Below are 14,830 nucleotides of genomic sequence, written 5' to 3'. Positions count from 1 at the left end.
TAGTAAATGGTTGTCAAGCTTAAAGGAGGACCCACATCTCCTTGTCTGATTTATAACTACAAAGGCAGAGAGAAAAGCAAGGCCTTCCTCCAAATGCATAATGTAAAGCTTAAGCTATTTCCTCAAGTCAGCCATTAATGCTGTCACCTGGAATTGTCACCCATCTCTCCCCCAAATTCTCTGGCTGTAGATGGATTCAAACCCAAACCTTCCTGTTAAAGTTATTTCACATAATCTTAGAACATCTGAATGAGTACCAGTGTGTTTGGGCCATGCAGTGGGGCTTTAGGCAACAGTAAGATCTGTGTTTGAATTCTTCACTTTTCTCTTCTGAGACAGAATTATGACTACACTTTTGAAATACAGTTCTGCAAACATCATAACTAAACAGGATGCATACCTGCTAAAAATCAATGCTCACAACCCACTGCTGCCAGCACAGCATGGCGTGACCCTGTGAAATGACCAACTTTACCAATTTCTGACAGAGTTGTGTGATGCCCCTGCAGTTCTGCATTCTTCACTTCTGTACTACACAACATTCAGACACAGCATGCATTTCCTTATTGTGGTGAAAGGGCTTTACACCCATAAAGCTATGGTACAGTACAAACACAATTTAAACCACAACAGATGGACTGAAATAGGCTAATCTGTATTAGTCTAGTGATTTAAAAAAAGAAAAAAAAAAATCAGATAAAAAGGGGCTAATGTATTCTGACAGGAAGCTAAGTCTCCTTACAAGGATGCTAACATTAACTCTTGCAGCTTGTCTACTTTCACGATTAACTGTTCTTTTTATAATCACCAGAAAGAAATTAATGGTACCTGATTTTTTACACTGGTGTATCTTTTCAGATGCCTTATAAACTCTGTTCGAGAAGTATTTTGCACAACAATAAGAGCCATGCTTCCATTATTCAACCTGAAAAGCAGACCAAGAAGATAATTCGTTAATTTGGAAGTATAGCAAGCTCTTCAATAGCCTAGATTAGAAAGAAAAATTTTAAAAAGTTACAAGAGTAAATTAATAAGATAGTCTCAATGTTTTTTTCAAATCTTTTTCTGACCCCTGACCCATAGGTTGATATGAATTACGCACTGAAGTTATTCAGAATTGATGTATTTATGACATATATTGTAATAATAACTTGTAGTCCTTTATCAATAGCCATAATTTCTTGAACACAATGCATATAATCTAAGAAAAGCTTGCTTTTCTACTTTTCAGATGGTTTCTAAACATTGGGGATCACAAACGGTTCTTTTTACTTTTCTCTCCAGCAACATGTAACAGTTACCGTAAGTGCTGTGAGGCAGAGCTGTGCCCAGAGAACAGTGCCCTGGTGCATGGAAGCCCCCAGCACAGCACAGTGCAGGAGGGTTCTCCCACCCCTTGCACCAACACCCATGCTGTACTAACAAAGGCTGCCATCTCCAACTCACACTGTCTTAGCAGTTCTTGGTACAGTTCTATTTCTACAATTCACAAAATGAAAGTTAAGGACTAAGAATTTTGTACAAGATGAAACAGTCCTGTACTAGAGATTAAACAAGAAGAGCTCCCACAGTGCAGAGGCTCAGTGGCTCTCAGCATCCAGTTACCATGGGTATTTTAGCATCTTTGAGAACTGGGGTCAGTTCTCAGTGAGCCAGTGTCAGCTTCCCCATTCTTTAATAGAATGTACCTGGAAACAGAAACTAACAACATGCCTAAGTCCCATTTGAGTTATAGAGACAGAGCAGTGTTCAACAAGAGTATCTGATGAACACTGCAATCCCTGCTGACACTGCCTTCTGGAGAGAGATGGTGTATTTCCAAACTTCTGCAGATATATGCATACTTATTTATTAATTTATTAATTTATTTATACAGCATCTATGTTTGGATAATTTCTTAAGAGTGTTTTAAAAAATTACTTCCAGGCTACCAGCACTGAAGTGATAGTTCAGATAGCTACTGAACAGCTGCATCAGAAATGTTGTCAGACTATGGTAACAGCACTATCTGGGAGGGTAATTGTTACATAACCATCAAGCGAGTCACCTGGCACAGCAGTACTTTGCTGATTCAGGGAAGAGTGATGATGACATTTAAAAAGTTGCCTCCTTATCATATTTGTTTCAGTAAAAGAGCACAGCAGACTACTGGGCATTCAGCACTAGGGCCTTTCATCTTCAGAAAAGAGAATTCTCATTAACTCTCTAGAAAGCCCCATCTGCAGTGAAGCACAACACCTATGCTGTGAAAAGCACATCCCACAGGGCTCACACAGCACAGACAGTTAGATGTATCTGGACATGTTTCTGCAAATTTACACCAGTGTAACTGGAGCCACAGGCAGCAGCCAAAGCTTGCATCCCACTTCAAATGTCTTCACATGGCAGAAACCTCTTGGGGAAAAAGAAAAGCAAGAAGAAACCCAGATGAGTTCCTTCCATAGTGGGTCTCGAGTCTCTAACGATCGGTGCCACATTCCCATATTGAAAAGACTTACAGTCAATATGCTATTCAAAGGAAGCTCCTGTTTGAGTCTACCCTTCCTACTCTACTAGCTCACCACACTAAGATTGTTTTTTAAAAGAGATGAAAGAACAAAGGGTATTCTTAAACACAAAAAAAACCAAAAGGGAGATAGCTGAGCAGCTACACTGGGAGAGAAACTGGCTCGTTCAAACCTGCCATAATTGTGTGTTGCTATCACAAAATTCCCTGTCCCTGAGAAATGGGGAAGAACGGCTAGAAAGAGAAAGCAAAGCTAAAATTCTCATCAGAATTTTCCAAGTGACTGGAATATAAAAACACTAAATGCAGAACAAAGTTCCTAAAATAGGACAGCATCAGAGCACTATCTTGAGGGCTATGAGATTAGCGGGACCCTGGTAGCAAAGAAAATATCTCATTAAGGTTTAATCATAAATAATTTGGTTCTATATTGTTTCCAAGAAGTCAAATTCTACTAGGTAAACCAGTAGTTTTGAAGAAAAACACCTAATGAATTCTTCTCTAATTTCACCTAGTGACAATCTAATGAAACAAAAGAGACTCATTCCATAAACTTCCCTGAGTGCTGGGGGATTTTTGGTCCACATTCATGCACACACACAAGTCTCTGCATTCTTTTTTGAGGGAGCATTTTGTACTTTGCATACAACTACAAAGTTTGTACTTGCTATTCTGCTCAATTGCCAACTGGATACAACAGGTGCAAATATTTACCACCTAAGAACTGCTCTGGTCACCACAAAGCAGGCTCTCAACAAGGAGCTAAAGGGAAAATGAATCAGTGTCAACAACCAGGTTACATACTCCTTTTTTTCCCTAAACCCTGCATGTAAAGCTTCATTTCCCAAGTTCTGAGGGAAACCAAATTAAAAAACAGTAGTAAGAAAAAGACAAGTGCGAATTTTAGTCCTTAATAAAGTGAGAAAGACTCGTTTCATTTTTGCTGGCCATAGAGCAGAAGACAAGGGCCACTTTAATATTTGAAAAAATAAAATTAAATCTAAGGGCGAAGTTTCCCCATAAAGCCAAATCCTATGACAGATGACTGCTCGATGACTACTACTTAAGTCAGACTTGCCAACTAATTTAATCACAGCAATTATCCACTCATAATTCTAGTTAGACTGCTTGACCTTATTTGCCTGATCCAAAAACTGATTACAATTCCTGGGATTATCAAGTCTGCTGCAGTCTATGGTCCCACCCCCAGTCCAGAGGGACTAGACTACCTAAACATAGGCTCATATTCTCGGAAAAGCCAAGGTCTTAAGGTAAGATGTCAGAATTTATAGACATGACTAATTCTCTAAACCCACACTGACCTCGTATTAGGTGCCAAGCCTCTTGGTGCCATTGAACACAGACAAGGGATTGCCATAATGCTCACATTCAGGAAGTGACCCTGAATTTTCTGCCATTGATCCTTGCTACCTAAATATAACAGAGTAATTCTATATTACTCCAGTTAATCACCCATGGCTCACTTTTAAAAAATTCTAAAAGAAGAAACTCACCTTTTTTTGTTCTCTCTTTCTTCTTTCTAAAAGGGTGGAAACACATTGGTAAAAAAACATTGAAGTCATTTACACATTTAAGCAACATATACTTTTTTAAAAAGTAGCATATTAGTAGAACTGAACAAATCAATAATAGTGAGTGGAAGACTGTCTTGTAACAAAATCCTCTATAACAGTCTACAGGAAACACAGTATGTACAAATTTGCACTTGTCAAAAAAAATGGTTTTTTTAAGATTATATCTCCTGTTGATTGAATTTGAACAAAGTAAAGAATCTGTAAAATTTTATTCTTCAAAGACATATTTTTGTAGCTTTGGAATTTCTTGAGTCAGTTTTACTTACCCATCCTTCTCATGAGAGTCTTCCTGCACAGTTTGTAGAGGGAGAAATGATAATTCACATTCCTCTGCCCTAGAAAAGTAATGACATTTACTATGATGTAAACCAATATTCTGTTAGACAGATTTGTATTGAAGTTGAGATTATTTTTAGGAGATTCTGAATGTACAGAATTTATCTACTCTTCAACTTGTAAGGGATATACATCACATCTGAGTTAAATCTGTCTGCAATTAAGATAAACTACTGGCTCTTTCTTTCTTTATCAGATTTATTATTTCACTTTCCTCAAGAAAAGGAGAAATAGTAGAAAAACATAACATCTCTTGGCATACTTGAGATCTGCCAGTGTTTTGATGAAAGCAAAATCCTTCCTCTGACTGGAGGGCATCCAGCGGTGCTTCTCGGCCAAAGCCAAAGTCCTCGCCCCAAACCCAAACATGGCTGAGAACCCAAAGCGCAGCAGCCTGCTTGGAGTGCTGAAAGTACACACATCTACTGCTTGAACGTGTCCTGAAATATCATAGACAGAGAACAGGAAAAAAAATAACATCTACACTTCAAATGACACGTAACTTAACATTTCTTTTTCATCTACTTCAGCTGGGGGAAAAAAACCCTCCAGACTCTTCTCTCTCTAGGAAATTAAGTTTTACTAATCAAAATCAGAATCAATCTAGATAGAATTAAGACTCTATCAAAGTAATTTCAGATGCTTGAGAATGTTAAAGTTATGGTAAAACATTTGGCTATTTTGTAAGGCTGCAAAGGGTCTAACTCTTAATTCTATGCACATTTTCAACAACGAGAATCAAGGAAAATGCAAAATTGCTATTATTTGCATAAATTTCTGCAACCATTTCACCAAATAAATGTAATGACTGCACATTGTACTGGAGGATATATGGGAACTCTTAAATATAGGTTTTAAATACATTCATATTTACAGTCATAAAATATAAACATGTAATTCTGTTCAAGTTAGGATATATACACTCTTTTTCTTTCATAGACCCTGGGCATCTTCCATTGGATTTAGTGTCTCTGATTTTTAAAGAAAGACAGGTTTAGATTTTGCCTGTAGAGGGTTTTCTATTATGACTTCAGAAACAGAGCAAAGGCTCTTGCACTGCAGACTGCAAGACCAAGAAAAGAGATACTCAAGAGGAACCTTACTATTTTTCCTCTTTTGTTTTAATTTTAAAAACAGTTCTAAAGAAAGATTGCTTTGAGAACAAAATTAACATTGCCTGACAAAGTATTTGCTATTTCCTAAGACCCAAAAATAAGGTTTTCACTAGAAACCTACTTCTCCCTTTTAGCATAATTACATTTTCACATTCAAAACCCATTTATTGTGCAGACCCAGTGGCAAATCGTACCAGTTTTCTGCAAATAAAGCTCTCTTATAGAAACTGTTAGCATTTAAAAGAAATGCACCCATAGATAAAACCAGGATAGAATCATTTTTGTTTAAAAGCCTTCCAATATAGCTTATAGTGACACAGCAAAATGCTATGTCTTTACTGAGCATCTGGTTATGACAAACTTCTACATACTGCTTTATTATTTAAAATCTGGTAATGAATGTAAAAATATTTACCCATCACAATGTGCAATGTCGCTGTCACTGTGTGTTTAATACCATAGAGTGTATGGGCCAAAATATTTGTAGTACCTGTGAAAGAGAACAAAACCTCCTGTAAAAAACATGAGAGATACAGAACAGGAACAAATATATGCGGCATTTTTAATTACTGCATTTTCAAAAAAATAAAGCCTCCCCATAAATTGTCCTGTTAACAGCAGAAATGCTGCACAGTATTAAATTACAACCTTTAAAACTCCTGAGGTCTATAAAATCTCCTCTGCAAATTCATTCATAAGTGCCATTAAAAAAAAAAAAAAAAAAGAGGGGGGAGAAACAAGCTTTTCAAAATATTGTCTGTTTGATGTTTTTCAAACCATCTCCTTAATAATCACCTCTTATATACCCAAGTGCTGTACTAAGGAGCTCGAAGGCAGATTATCTAGTAAGATGTATTTGGGGAATATTTTTAGGTTGGTAAAATAATACCCAGACAGTGGTAAAACTGTACATTTTCCAGGCCAAATGGTATTTAATCTAGTCAAAGATAGCTGCTGTGCTTCTTGCAGGCTACATTTTAGATTCTTAGAAAGAATAGTGAATGAAGTTAATTACTGCACATCAGCTTTACAAATAAGATGACTGAATGACTGAAAAACAGGGAAGGCAGAATGTGACATGTGACAAACAGGTGATCTGCATTCAGTGCACCAAAACTGATCATCTCACTTTTATTTGTCACTGCCTGGACACTGGCAGCCAATAGATCTACCAGCCACAAGAGAGAAGAGAAGAGCAGATTTTGAAACAAGGGAGTGAGTAAATCAGGAGTGGAAAACCAGCTGTCAGTTTGTAAAAGAAAGCAGCAGAGCTCTGAAGGCCCATGACTGGTGGTGATTGATATGTCAAGGCACTTTACCTGTGCAAGAAACATGGAGCTACATATGTAAATTTTGCCCTTCTCCTCTAATGCCTAGGACATAAAATACTGTGCATCAGCTGACTTTTTAATATAAATTTATTTTTAAAATCATGAAGAAGGAGCAGTTGTGTCTTTCCTAAATGGGTATTGTTTAAAAAAAAAAAAAATCAGATTGATTTTTCTCATTTCTGGCATTACTTAGCCAAGCAGCAGAGCAAAAGAATTCACCTAGAAAAATAAAGGCCTGCCACCAAACAGGCAGAATATTGACTTCTTTGTATCACTGATCAAGGGATAAATAATTCAATTACAGTTTAATTAAAAGAACAAAAATTACAAAAGAACCGTTTAGAACCAAACATTCCCATATACAAATGAGCTCACATAGATTTTTAAATTGTTTTCTTGTTTGAATTATTTAATAAGCTACAGCAACAACAGACAATTCTGGATGTTAAATTTGCCCTAAGTTTTATGGAAGAATTATTTGTCTTTCTAAAGCAGGGGAAAGAAGAGAGGAAAGGGAAAGACTATCGCATGTCAAACAACAGCACTCAATATTTAAATAAGCACTTTTAAAGCACCATCTACCAGATTGAAAAATTTTGTTTATCCCCAAATTCTGCTTTGATGACATGCAGGGTATAAAGAAAAATACTGAATTTGCAAAGACTGCTGAACATAATTACAAAGTTCTAAAGGCATCATGCCATTCTTATTCAGGAATATATCTTTGATTTTTTTCAATAATTTCTCCAAATAAAATAATTTAGTATAACTGAGAATCTCACAGAACTGTTAAGTCCTTAGAGCACCTTAGCCTCTGAAATTAATTTGGAACTTCATGGGAAGCTGCCATAACATATGAGAGAGAAGCTCTGAGTTCCTGCTACATGAAGCAAGTGAGGAACATCCCTGAAGGTAACAGATACCCAAAAACTACAAAAACCCCTACATTTGACCTAAAAAGCAATTCTTCACAGAATACTACAAGTATATGCCCAATATTATTTCATGTTTGAATGGCTTCATGGATTTAACTTCCAGATCGAACTTTGCCAATAAAGGTAGCTGAAGATGTAACTCAAAACTACTCTAATATTTCCTTCAATCAGAATTACACAGCTCTTATCAACTGTTACGGGTATGTCTCCAAAACAAAGGAAATCACACATACAAGCAGCAGGTCATTACAAGTCAGGCAAATCATGCTCACTTCCTGTATGTCAAAATAGAGCAGTTGTTATTCTAAAAAAAAAAAAAAAAATTCACTTCTCACTGAAGATCAAGCTAATAAAAGAGCACAAGGCGGAATACAGTTTGGAAGATCAAGCTTGGTATGAGTTTAAGCTTCAATCCTGATTTGAGAGTAATTTATCAATGCAAATGGCAACAAGATACCAAACGACCACAGCTGAAGTCGGTACCAATCTTCAAACTGACTTTAATGAGACTTAAATCTCATTCCTACTAAACAGGCTAGGCACAAGTAATTGCATCCTTCTCTTAAATCTTTGGAGCTCATTAACATTTGCAGAAGTAAACAAGGCAAAATCCCACCCTTTCAGTACTCTGAGGAAGATAAAGCAAGTTCCCTGTTCAAAAACAAAAGTACCACATCCACCCTTCTAAGAGTCAAAGAACTAGACCAAGCACAGTTTTGTGGGAGCAAGCACCATCATATTCTCTAAAAACTCCACCCACTACATGCATATCAGCATGTTTGGTCCCAACAATGTGCCTCATTAACTAATTCCTATACAAGCAGGATGCCAGACAAAATAACCCAAACCAAAACAAACAGGCAAACCCAAAACATGCAGCCCATAAACCAAGCAGAAACTATAAAAGTTACACAAAAATAATGATACAAGCCTTTCTGATTTAAATGGTGATTCAATAATGGTTTTAATGTCATTATTCATACTTCCAAGTAATCTCTTTACCCCTATGAAAGCTCGAGATATTATTCAGCAATAATAACCGTTCCCCTGAACAATATCATATCACTTCAGAGACTAAAAACCTTTGGTGCTCATGACCTGCACTGCTCACACATTAGTAAGTCACATTTTTAAATTTCACTTCAACTACTCAATTTAATCTGAAAAGGTTTCAACCGTACAACTCCGGTATCTCCATCATCAGCATGTTTTTTACAGAAACAAAGAAGATTTTATTATTCCAACAATGTAATTCTGTTCAAAATATCAACCCATTTTCCTGACATTACAAACAACTTCCTACCACCTCCTTCCCACCAAAAGTGCAAAAGCGTGAGAACAGAGTATCTGCAGGTCATGTAAAGCATGACTGATGGGTACCAAACAGAAATTGTAGAGAAAAAAATTGTCCTTGGAAGTGCAAGCACTTCTGCAATACAATTAACTTAATTAACCAGATGACATGAATATTCATAAGGCTGTTAATGTCTCCCCCATCCAAACAGATAAATGTGATGTAATGACTTCCTAGTCAAGCATAGCTAAAATTCTGATGAAAACTGCACCAACATTTTGGTTCTTTGCCTGAAATATCAGAGAAATTAACAGTCCCTCAGTAATATTTTATTTTCTGAATTAATTTGGAATCATGAATTTATTTAAATTAACCACTTTGGACCAAAAGGTTCACAGGTATCAAATATAGATTGTCTCTTGTTCTGTAACAACTGGAGAGCTTTTTTAATGTCCTTCCACAGTTCCCCCTCCCCTTTCTCTGCTTCCCCCTCGGTACAGTTTCTTAGCAGTAGTTCCCATAGCAACAAACACTCTTGCTAATGGCCAGCAGTACAACTGCAGGCTTCCCCACATCCCATCCATTTGATTTGGACCACAATAAGGCAGCTCAGTAGAGTATTTCAGTAAAAACATACTCCCCTCTGGACCTCTCTCTTCAGGAGGTAAATTATTTCAAGAGCATCTCCTTCCCATCAGGATGACTGAAAGTTCAAAATGCTGTCTTTAAGTACTTATTATAGAGGCTAAAACCAGATTTTAAGCCACCCACATAATACTATCCTGTAATTCAGCTGCTGTTTCTACTTGCCTGGAAAATCCTAATAATTTTGTACAATGGATTTCTGGTGGGGAAAAAAAAAGTTAACTGACCAGAGTTGCATCCTCATGACAAGTATCATATTTACCTGTTTCCTAAGTGACTACTTCATGGACTATCAGGAATATGGAAATCAAATAAACAACAGATTATTTTTAAGAACCTACTAGAAGTTTCTCACAGTATCATTTTATAAACTGTTCTGATCCTCTTTTACAAAATCTATGTCATTCTGTGTAAGAAACTGTACGGAATTCTTTTGAGTTTACAAGTCCTTTCAGCTCATGACATATATGTGTTAAACTGAGGAGAGTAAGCACCGATGGTGAGGCACAGCAACCATCACACAACATGGACTCAGGTGCTGGAGAGATTCTGTCTCAGCACCATCGAAATATTCAGAGTAACTGAGCTGGTAACTGGTGACCCAACTTCTGTATTCAAATTCACTACTTTTATATGTCTTTGATACTGCTGTCTCATTTACCAAGGGTTTCTTAACCCGAGAAAAAGCTAATGCAATCTTGCTCCTAAACAAGCAACTAATGCTCCTTTTATATGTGCAAACCAAATCAAAGCATTTAAAAATCTGCTTGTTCAGTTCAAAGTGAGGTGCTCTTTTTTTTTTTTTTGAGAAAACTAACAACAGTGATTTGCTGTTTTTACTGGCTGTAGAAATTTTTTTCCTTACCAGTTAAAAACATCTGAGAAACTATGTCAACTAGCCTTAGCAAACATCCACACCAGAGAGTAGTGTTCATGCAAAAATACCTCTCTTCTTTTCAAGATAAGTGATTCATATACTAGTCCAGAATCAACCCTGACTGTACTAATTTGTGCTGGTTTTGCTGAGGTAGTTTCTTGCCAGTGGCTACTATGGGGCTGTGTTTTGGATTTGTGCAGAACACAAGGTTGATGATACAGAGATGTTTTTGTTGCTGAGCAGAGTTTACACAGGGCCAAGACCTTTTTCCTTTTCACACAGCCATGCTGGTGAGGAAGCTGGGGGTGCACAGGAGGGTGGGAGGAGACACAGCCAGGGCAGGTGAGCCCAGCTGACCAAAGGGATATTCCAGATCATATGACGCCATGCTCAGTATATAAAATGGGGGAAGGGGACATAAAATGGGACATTTGAAGTGATGGCATTTGTCTTCCCAAGACACTGTTATGTGTGATGGGTCCTGCTCACCTGGAGATGGCTGAACACCTGTCTGCCCATGGGAAGCAGGAATTAATTCCTTGTTTTGCATTGCTGGTGCACACAGCTCTTGCTCTTTTTAATGAAACTGTCCTCATCTCAACCCAAGAGTTTTCCAGTTTTTACCCTTCTGATGCTCTCCCTGATCCCACTGGTGGGGCAGTGTGTGGGGCTGGGCTGCTGGCTGGGGTTAAACCACAGCAGCTCTCACTAAAGACCTTCCTGCTGGGCAAAACTGCACTCCAAGGAGGGCACATACAAAAACTGAAGAGAGGGACACACAAACTCCCGCAGCATAAACAAAACCACACCACAAGATAAAAGTTAATAAAAGAGCAGGATGATTTTTTAAGAGAGACAGACTTTCATGTCTCTAAAACAAAATAAGAAAGAAAGAAGTTTTTGTGCACAATATATATATTTTTTTTTAATATAATGCCCACAATGTATTTCTGGGACACCATTTTAAAATAGACCCTAAACATGAATCCAGCTGAGAATTCTGCTAAGAAAACTGGAAATGCAAGAAAGGAAAAGCTAAAAAATTAAGCTTTCATTTGGTATAATTTCTGTCAGGAAATAAGGGTGAAACTTGACCTTGTATGGATCAGCTGAAAATTATTTTAGTTTTATTCTTTCTCAGCCCCTTCCTTCAGGCAAAGAGCTCATCTGTGCCATTACTTCAAATTATCATTACAATTTCAAATCAAGTCATTTGTAATCAATATAAATCGCTAATTTAGGACATTTATTCAATAGCTTCCTTACATAACTGAAGCTTTAGCATCAAGAACTGCTTTTAGTAGCCAAAACTGTAAAACATGCCAGAGGGACTTAAAACAGGTGACTAACAAAATGTAACAGTACCTTCCATTCTCACCTGCTGGTATTACTCCAAGAGGAACTGGTGCTCTGACAGGCTTTGATACATAGTCCGTGTCTTTCCCAGCATCCATCTGGGCTCTGAGTAGTAGCCCATGAGCAACTTCACTGACAGATCCATCTCCACCAACACAAACCACCCTATTACAAAACAAAAATGCCAAACACTTCAAAACAAACTCTTTCACAGCTGAACAAACAAGTGGAAGGCAGCTACCCCACACTGTATATACAATGATATTTCAAAAAGCTAAAAAATATTTTTTCTTTAACAACAAGCTTAGGCTTCACTGTCAGATCAGTAAATGTTTCCTGAATGCTCCTTAAGCATTCTTACTTCTGCTTTCTGTCTGAGTAGGAGTAAATATACTTAAAAACCTACAAAGTTTTTCTTACCTTACCACACATCATGCACATAAACTGATCAGATGGAAGAATCAAACACATGTTTATAAGTGCCTCAGTGGAAAAGCTCTTTACATCTTTCAGTGCTGACCCATACAAACATTCCAATGCCTTTTAATTGCCCTTATAATAAAAACTCAACAAATATTACAATAAAATAAAAAAACACTTGAAAACAGCTATTTTCATACAATATGCAGGCAGTTGAGGGATTTAGCAAGATATAAAATCCTAGTGCCAGCAATCCTTTGCACAAAGGTACTTAATCACTGCTTCTGGAGCACGTAATTAAACTCCCACCTGCTGTGGCAATAGAGAGGAATGCATTTGTCTGTAAAAGCTCTGTTACAGCAAACCTTTTTTTTTTTTCCTTGTTTTTCTTTATTTAAGTACATATTATAGTGATTCTCCAAACTAGTAAACATATTTTAATGATAAGAATACTAATGATACATTCCAAGCATTTATGACAGAAGAGTCGTAGTTCCTTTGTGAGGAATTCACCTAAATTATATCCTTTCCATATATCTGTATGAATGTAGTTGTGAAACTATGTCTAATCATTCAACCAGGTAAAACTGGTCAGATCTTCATAAGAAAAAACTCATTATGTTATTAGTGTTATCAAATGTTTAAATTCAATTACCTCATCTCCTTTAACATTTTTCTTCAGTTTCTATTATTATTTCCAAGCTGATTTTTAATCTCTAATTTTTAGGATTGTTTATCTAGCTAAACACTGCCACATTAAATAAAAAAACACAATATACAGTTTGAATAATAGAATATAAAAGTTTGAAGTACATTTTATTCCTGCTTGCACTCAGGAGTCATCGCCTTTCTTTTGACTCATTTTTTGTTTATTCCCAGGTTTAAAATTCTCTGTCACAGTTGTAAAACCAGTTAATCTTTGAAGTCTGAAAAACTGTATACCCAGAAGACAAAAGTCTTCTGGCTTTTAAAACTTTTGAAAACAGATATATTTTCCTCTGATTTTGGAGGGCTGTGTAGATAGAGTCCAAGGAATAACATGAAAATGCTGCTAATTTTGATTTCTATTATTTTAGCATTAATCAAGAGTTGCCTTTTCGGCTAGAAATAGAGATACCACCAGGCACCTGGGATTGCAATGCTAATCAGTGAGAACCTGCTATGCATAAGGAGTAGAAAGTCTTGAGCAAACAAATTTTACTTAAACCTTGAAGAAGGCTTCTGAGAGAAAGAAACATGTATTTAACCATCAGATGCAACTTTTCTTAATCAACTATTCACTAAGGACTGACTAACCCAGGCTACTCTAAATATCCTTGATACTTTAAACTCCTGACTAGGGAAGAAATATATGTATGCATGGGCATTGTCTGTTTCTGTCTCTGTACAAATAGGAAAACCCAGCTGAGATGGCAGCATCACAAATGCAGTCTCTCTTTTTGTCACCAAAGCTCAGCCATAAGTCAGGGGGGAAAAGCCAAATTGACAAAGTGCCTCAATTTTCAGTATCCCTTAAAAAAAGTGGATAGCAAGGAAGGTAGTGTGTGTAAGACATGTGGTCTTTCGAAATAAAATAGTAACTGAGGAAAACAGAAATTATAAATACAAACAGCTTTGACAAAGAATTAACACACAGGAGTGTTACTTGCAGAGAGCACTGAGACATAAATTTCCAGTTTACTACTGCAAATCATAAGCTTCAGTTTACTTCATAAGCAGTTAACATGAAAGGAACCATAACTCTCCTAGAGAGAAAAGCAAGTCCAGAAATTGTGTGTTGCTATATTTTTTACATACTGCAATGAATTAAAAAATAACCCCATTGTCTTGGCATTTCTACATTTTTGTGTGTCTAAAAAATTTAGACAGCAAAAAAGGTACAGTATAAAAGACACATGTCTATAGTCTTTCAAAAGGGTTATATTCTTCCAGCTTAGATCTGGCTACTGGAGAAAGCCTTACAGGGGAAGTTCTCAGTCTACCCAAAGATCAAAGATGAAACAATTTAAATATGACTCAGTGTAGAAGATATTTGTGAAAGAAGATACAGTCCAGGCTCTTTCTTCTTTATCTTTGTATTCTTACAAATACAGAGACTGAAACCCTCATGAAGCATATTTCAGAAAGCTTTATGTTTATTTACCATTATATATGAATCCAAGATACATTTCTATTGTCAGTAATTAATAAATACCAATGAATTTAATGAGAAATTAATTTGTCAAGTTTCATATATATGAGAAGCAGAGTAACTCATGAAATACCCACTAGCATAATTTTGACTGGAATACAAATAAAAAACAACATGATGAGGTTCACTAATATTCATAGTCACTAACCAACTTACCCATCAAATGCCTGCAGCTCACATTCTTTCAGTACTGAGAGAGCATGTCCTTCATATTCAGTTACTGTGGAAA

The 14,830-nt window shown here is 36.6% G+C and overlaps 1 protein-coding gene across 4 annotated transcripts in view; it reads right to left on the bottom strand.

The window, feature by feature from the left end:
* CERKL (CERK like autophagy regulator) overlaps positions 1-14,830 on the bottom strand; it is a 49,827-nt gene that overhangs the window by 2,155 nt on the left and 32,842 nt on the right. For all 4 annotated transcript variants that reach the window (XM_086898546.1, XM_086898548.1, XM_023930905.2 and 1 more), the window contains 8 exons: positions 14,758-14,821; positions 12,013-12,155; positions 5,968-6,042; positions 4,700-4,877; positions 4,368-4,436; positions 4,021-4,046; positions 3,829-3,937; positions 829-925 (listed from right to left, as the gene is read on the bottom strand). In XM_086898546.1, coding sequence (XP_086754672.1) covers positions 829-925; positions 3,829-3,937; positions 4,021-4,046; positions 4,368-4,436; positions 4,700-4,877; positions 5,968-6,042; positions 12,013-12,155; positions 14,758-14,821 — 761 coding nt within the window. The remainder of the gene's footprint in view (positions 1-828; positions 926-3,828; positions 3,938-4,020; positions 4,047-4,367; positions 4,437-4,699; positions 4,878-5,967; positions 6,043-12,012; positions 12,156-14,757; positions 14,822-14,830) is intronic.

This window comes from Cyanistes caeruleus, chromosome 7 (assembly GCF_971803275.1).
Source record: "Cyanistes caeruleus chromosome 7, bCyaCae1.hap1.1, whole genome shotgun sequence".
Lineage (NCBI taxonomy): Eukaryota > Metazoa > Chordata > Aves > Passeriformes > Paridae > Cyanistes > Cyanistes caeruleus.
The sequence above is the reverse complement of the archived record's forward strand: the minus strand, read 5'-3'. Positions and strand labels throughout refer to the sequence as shown.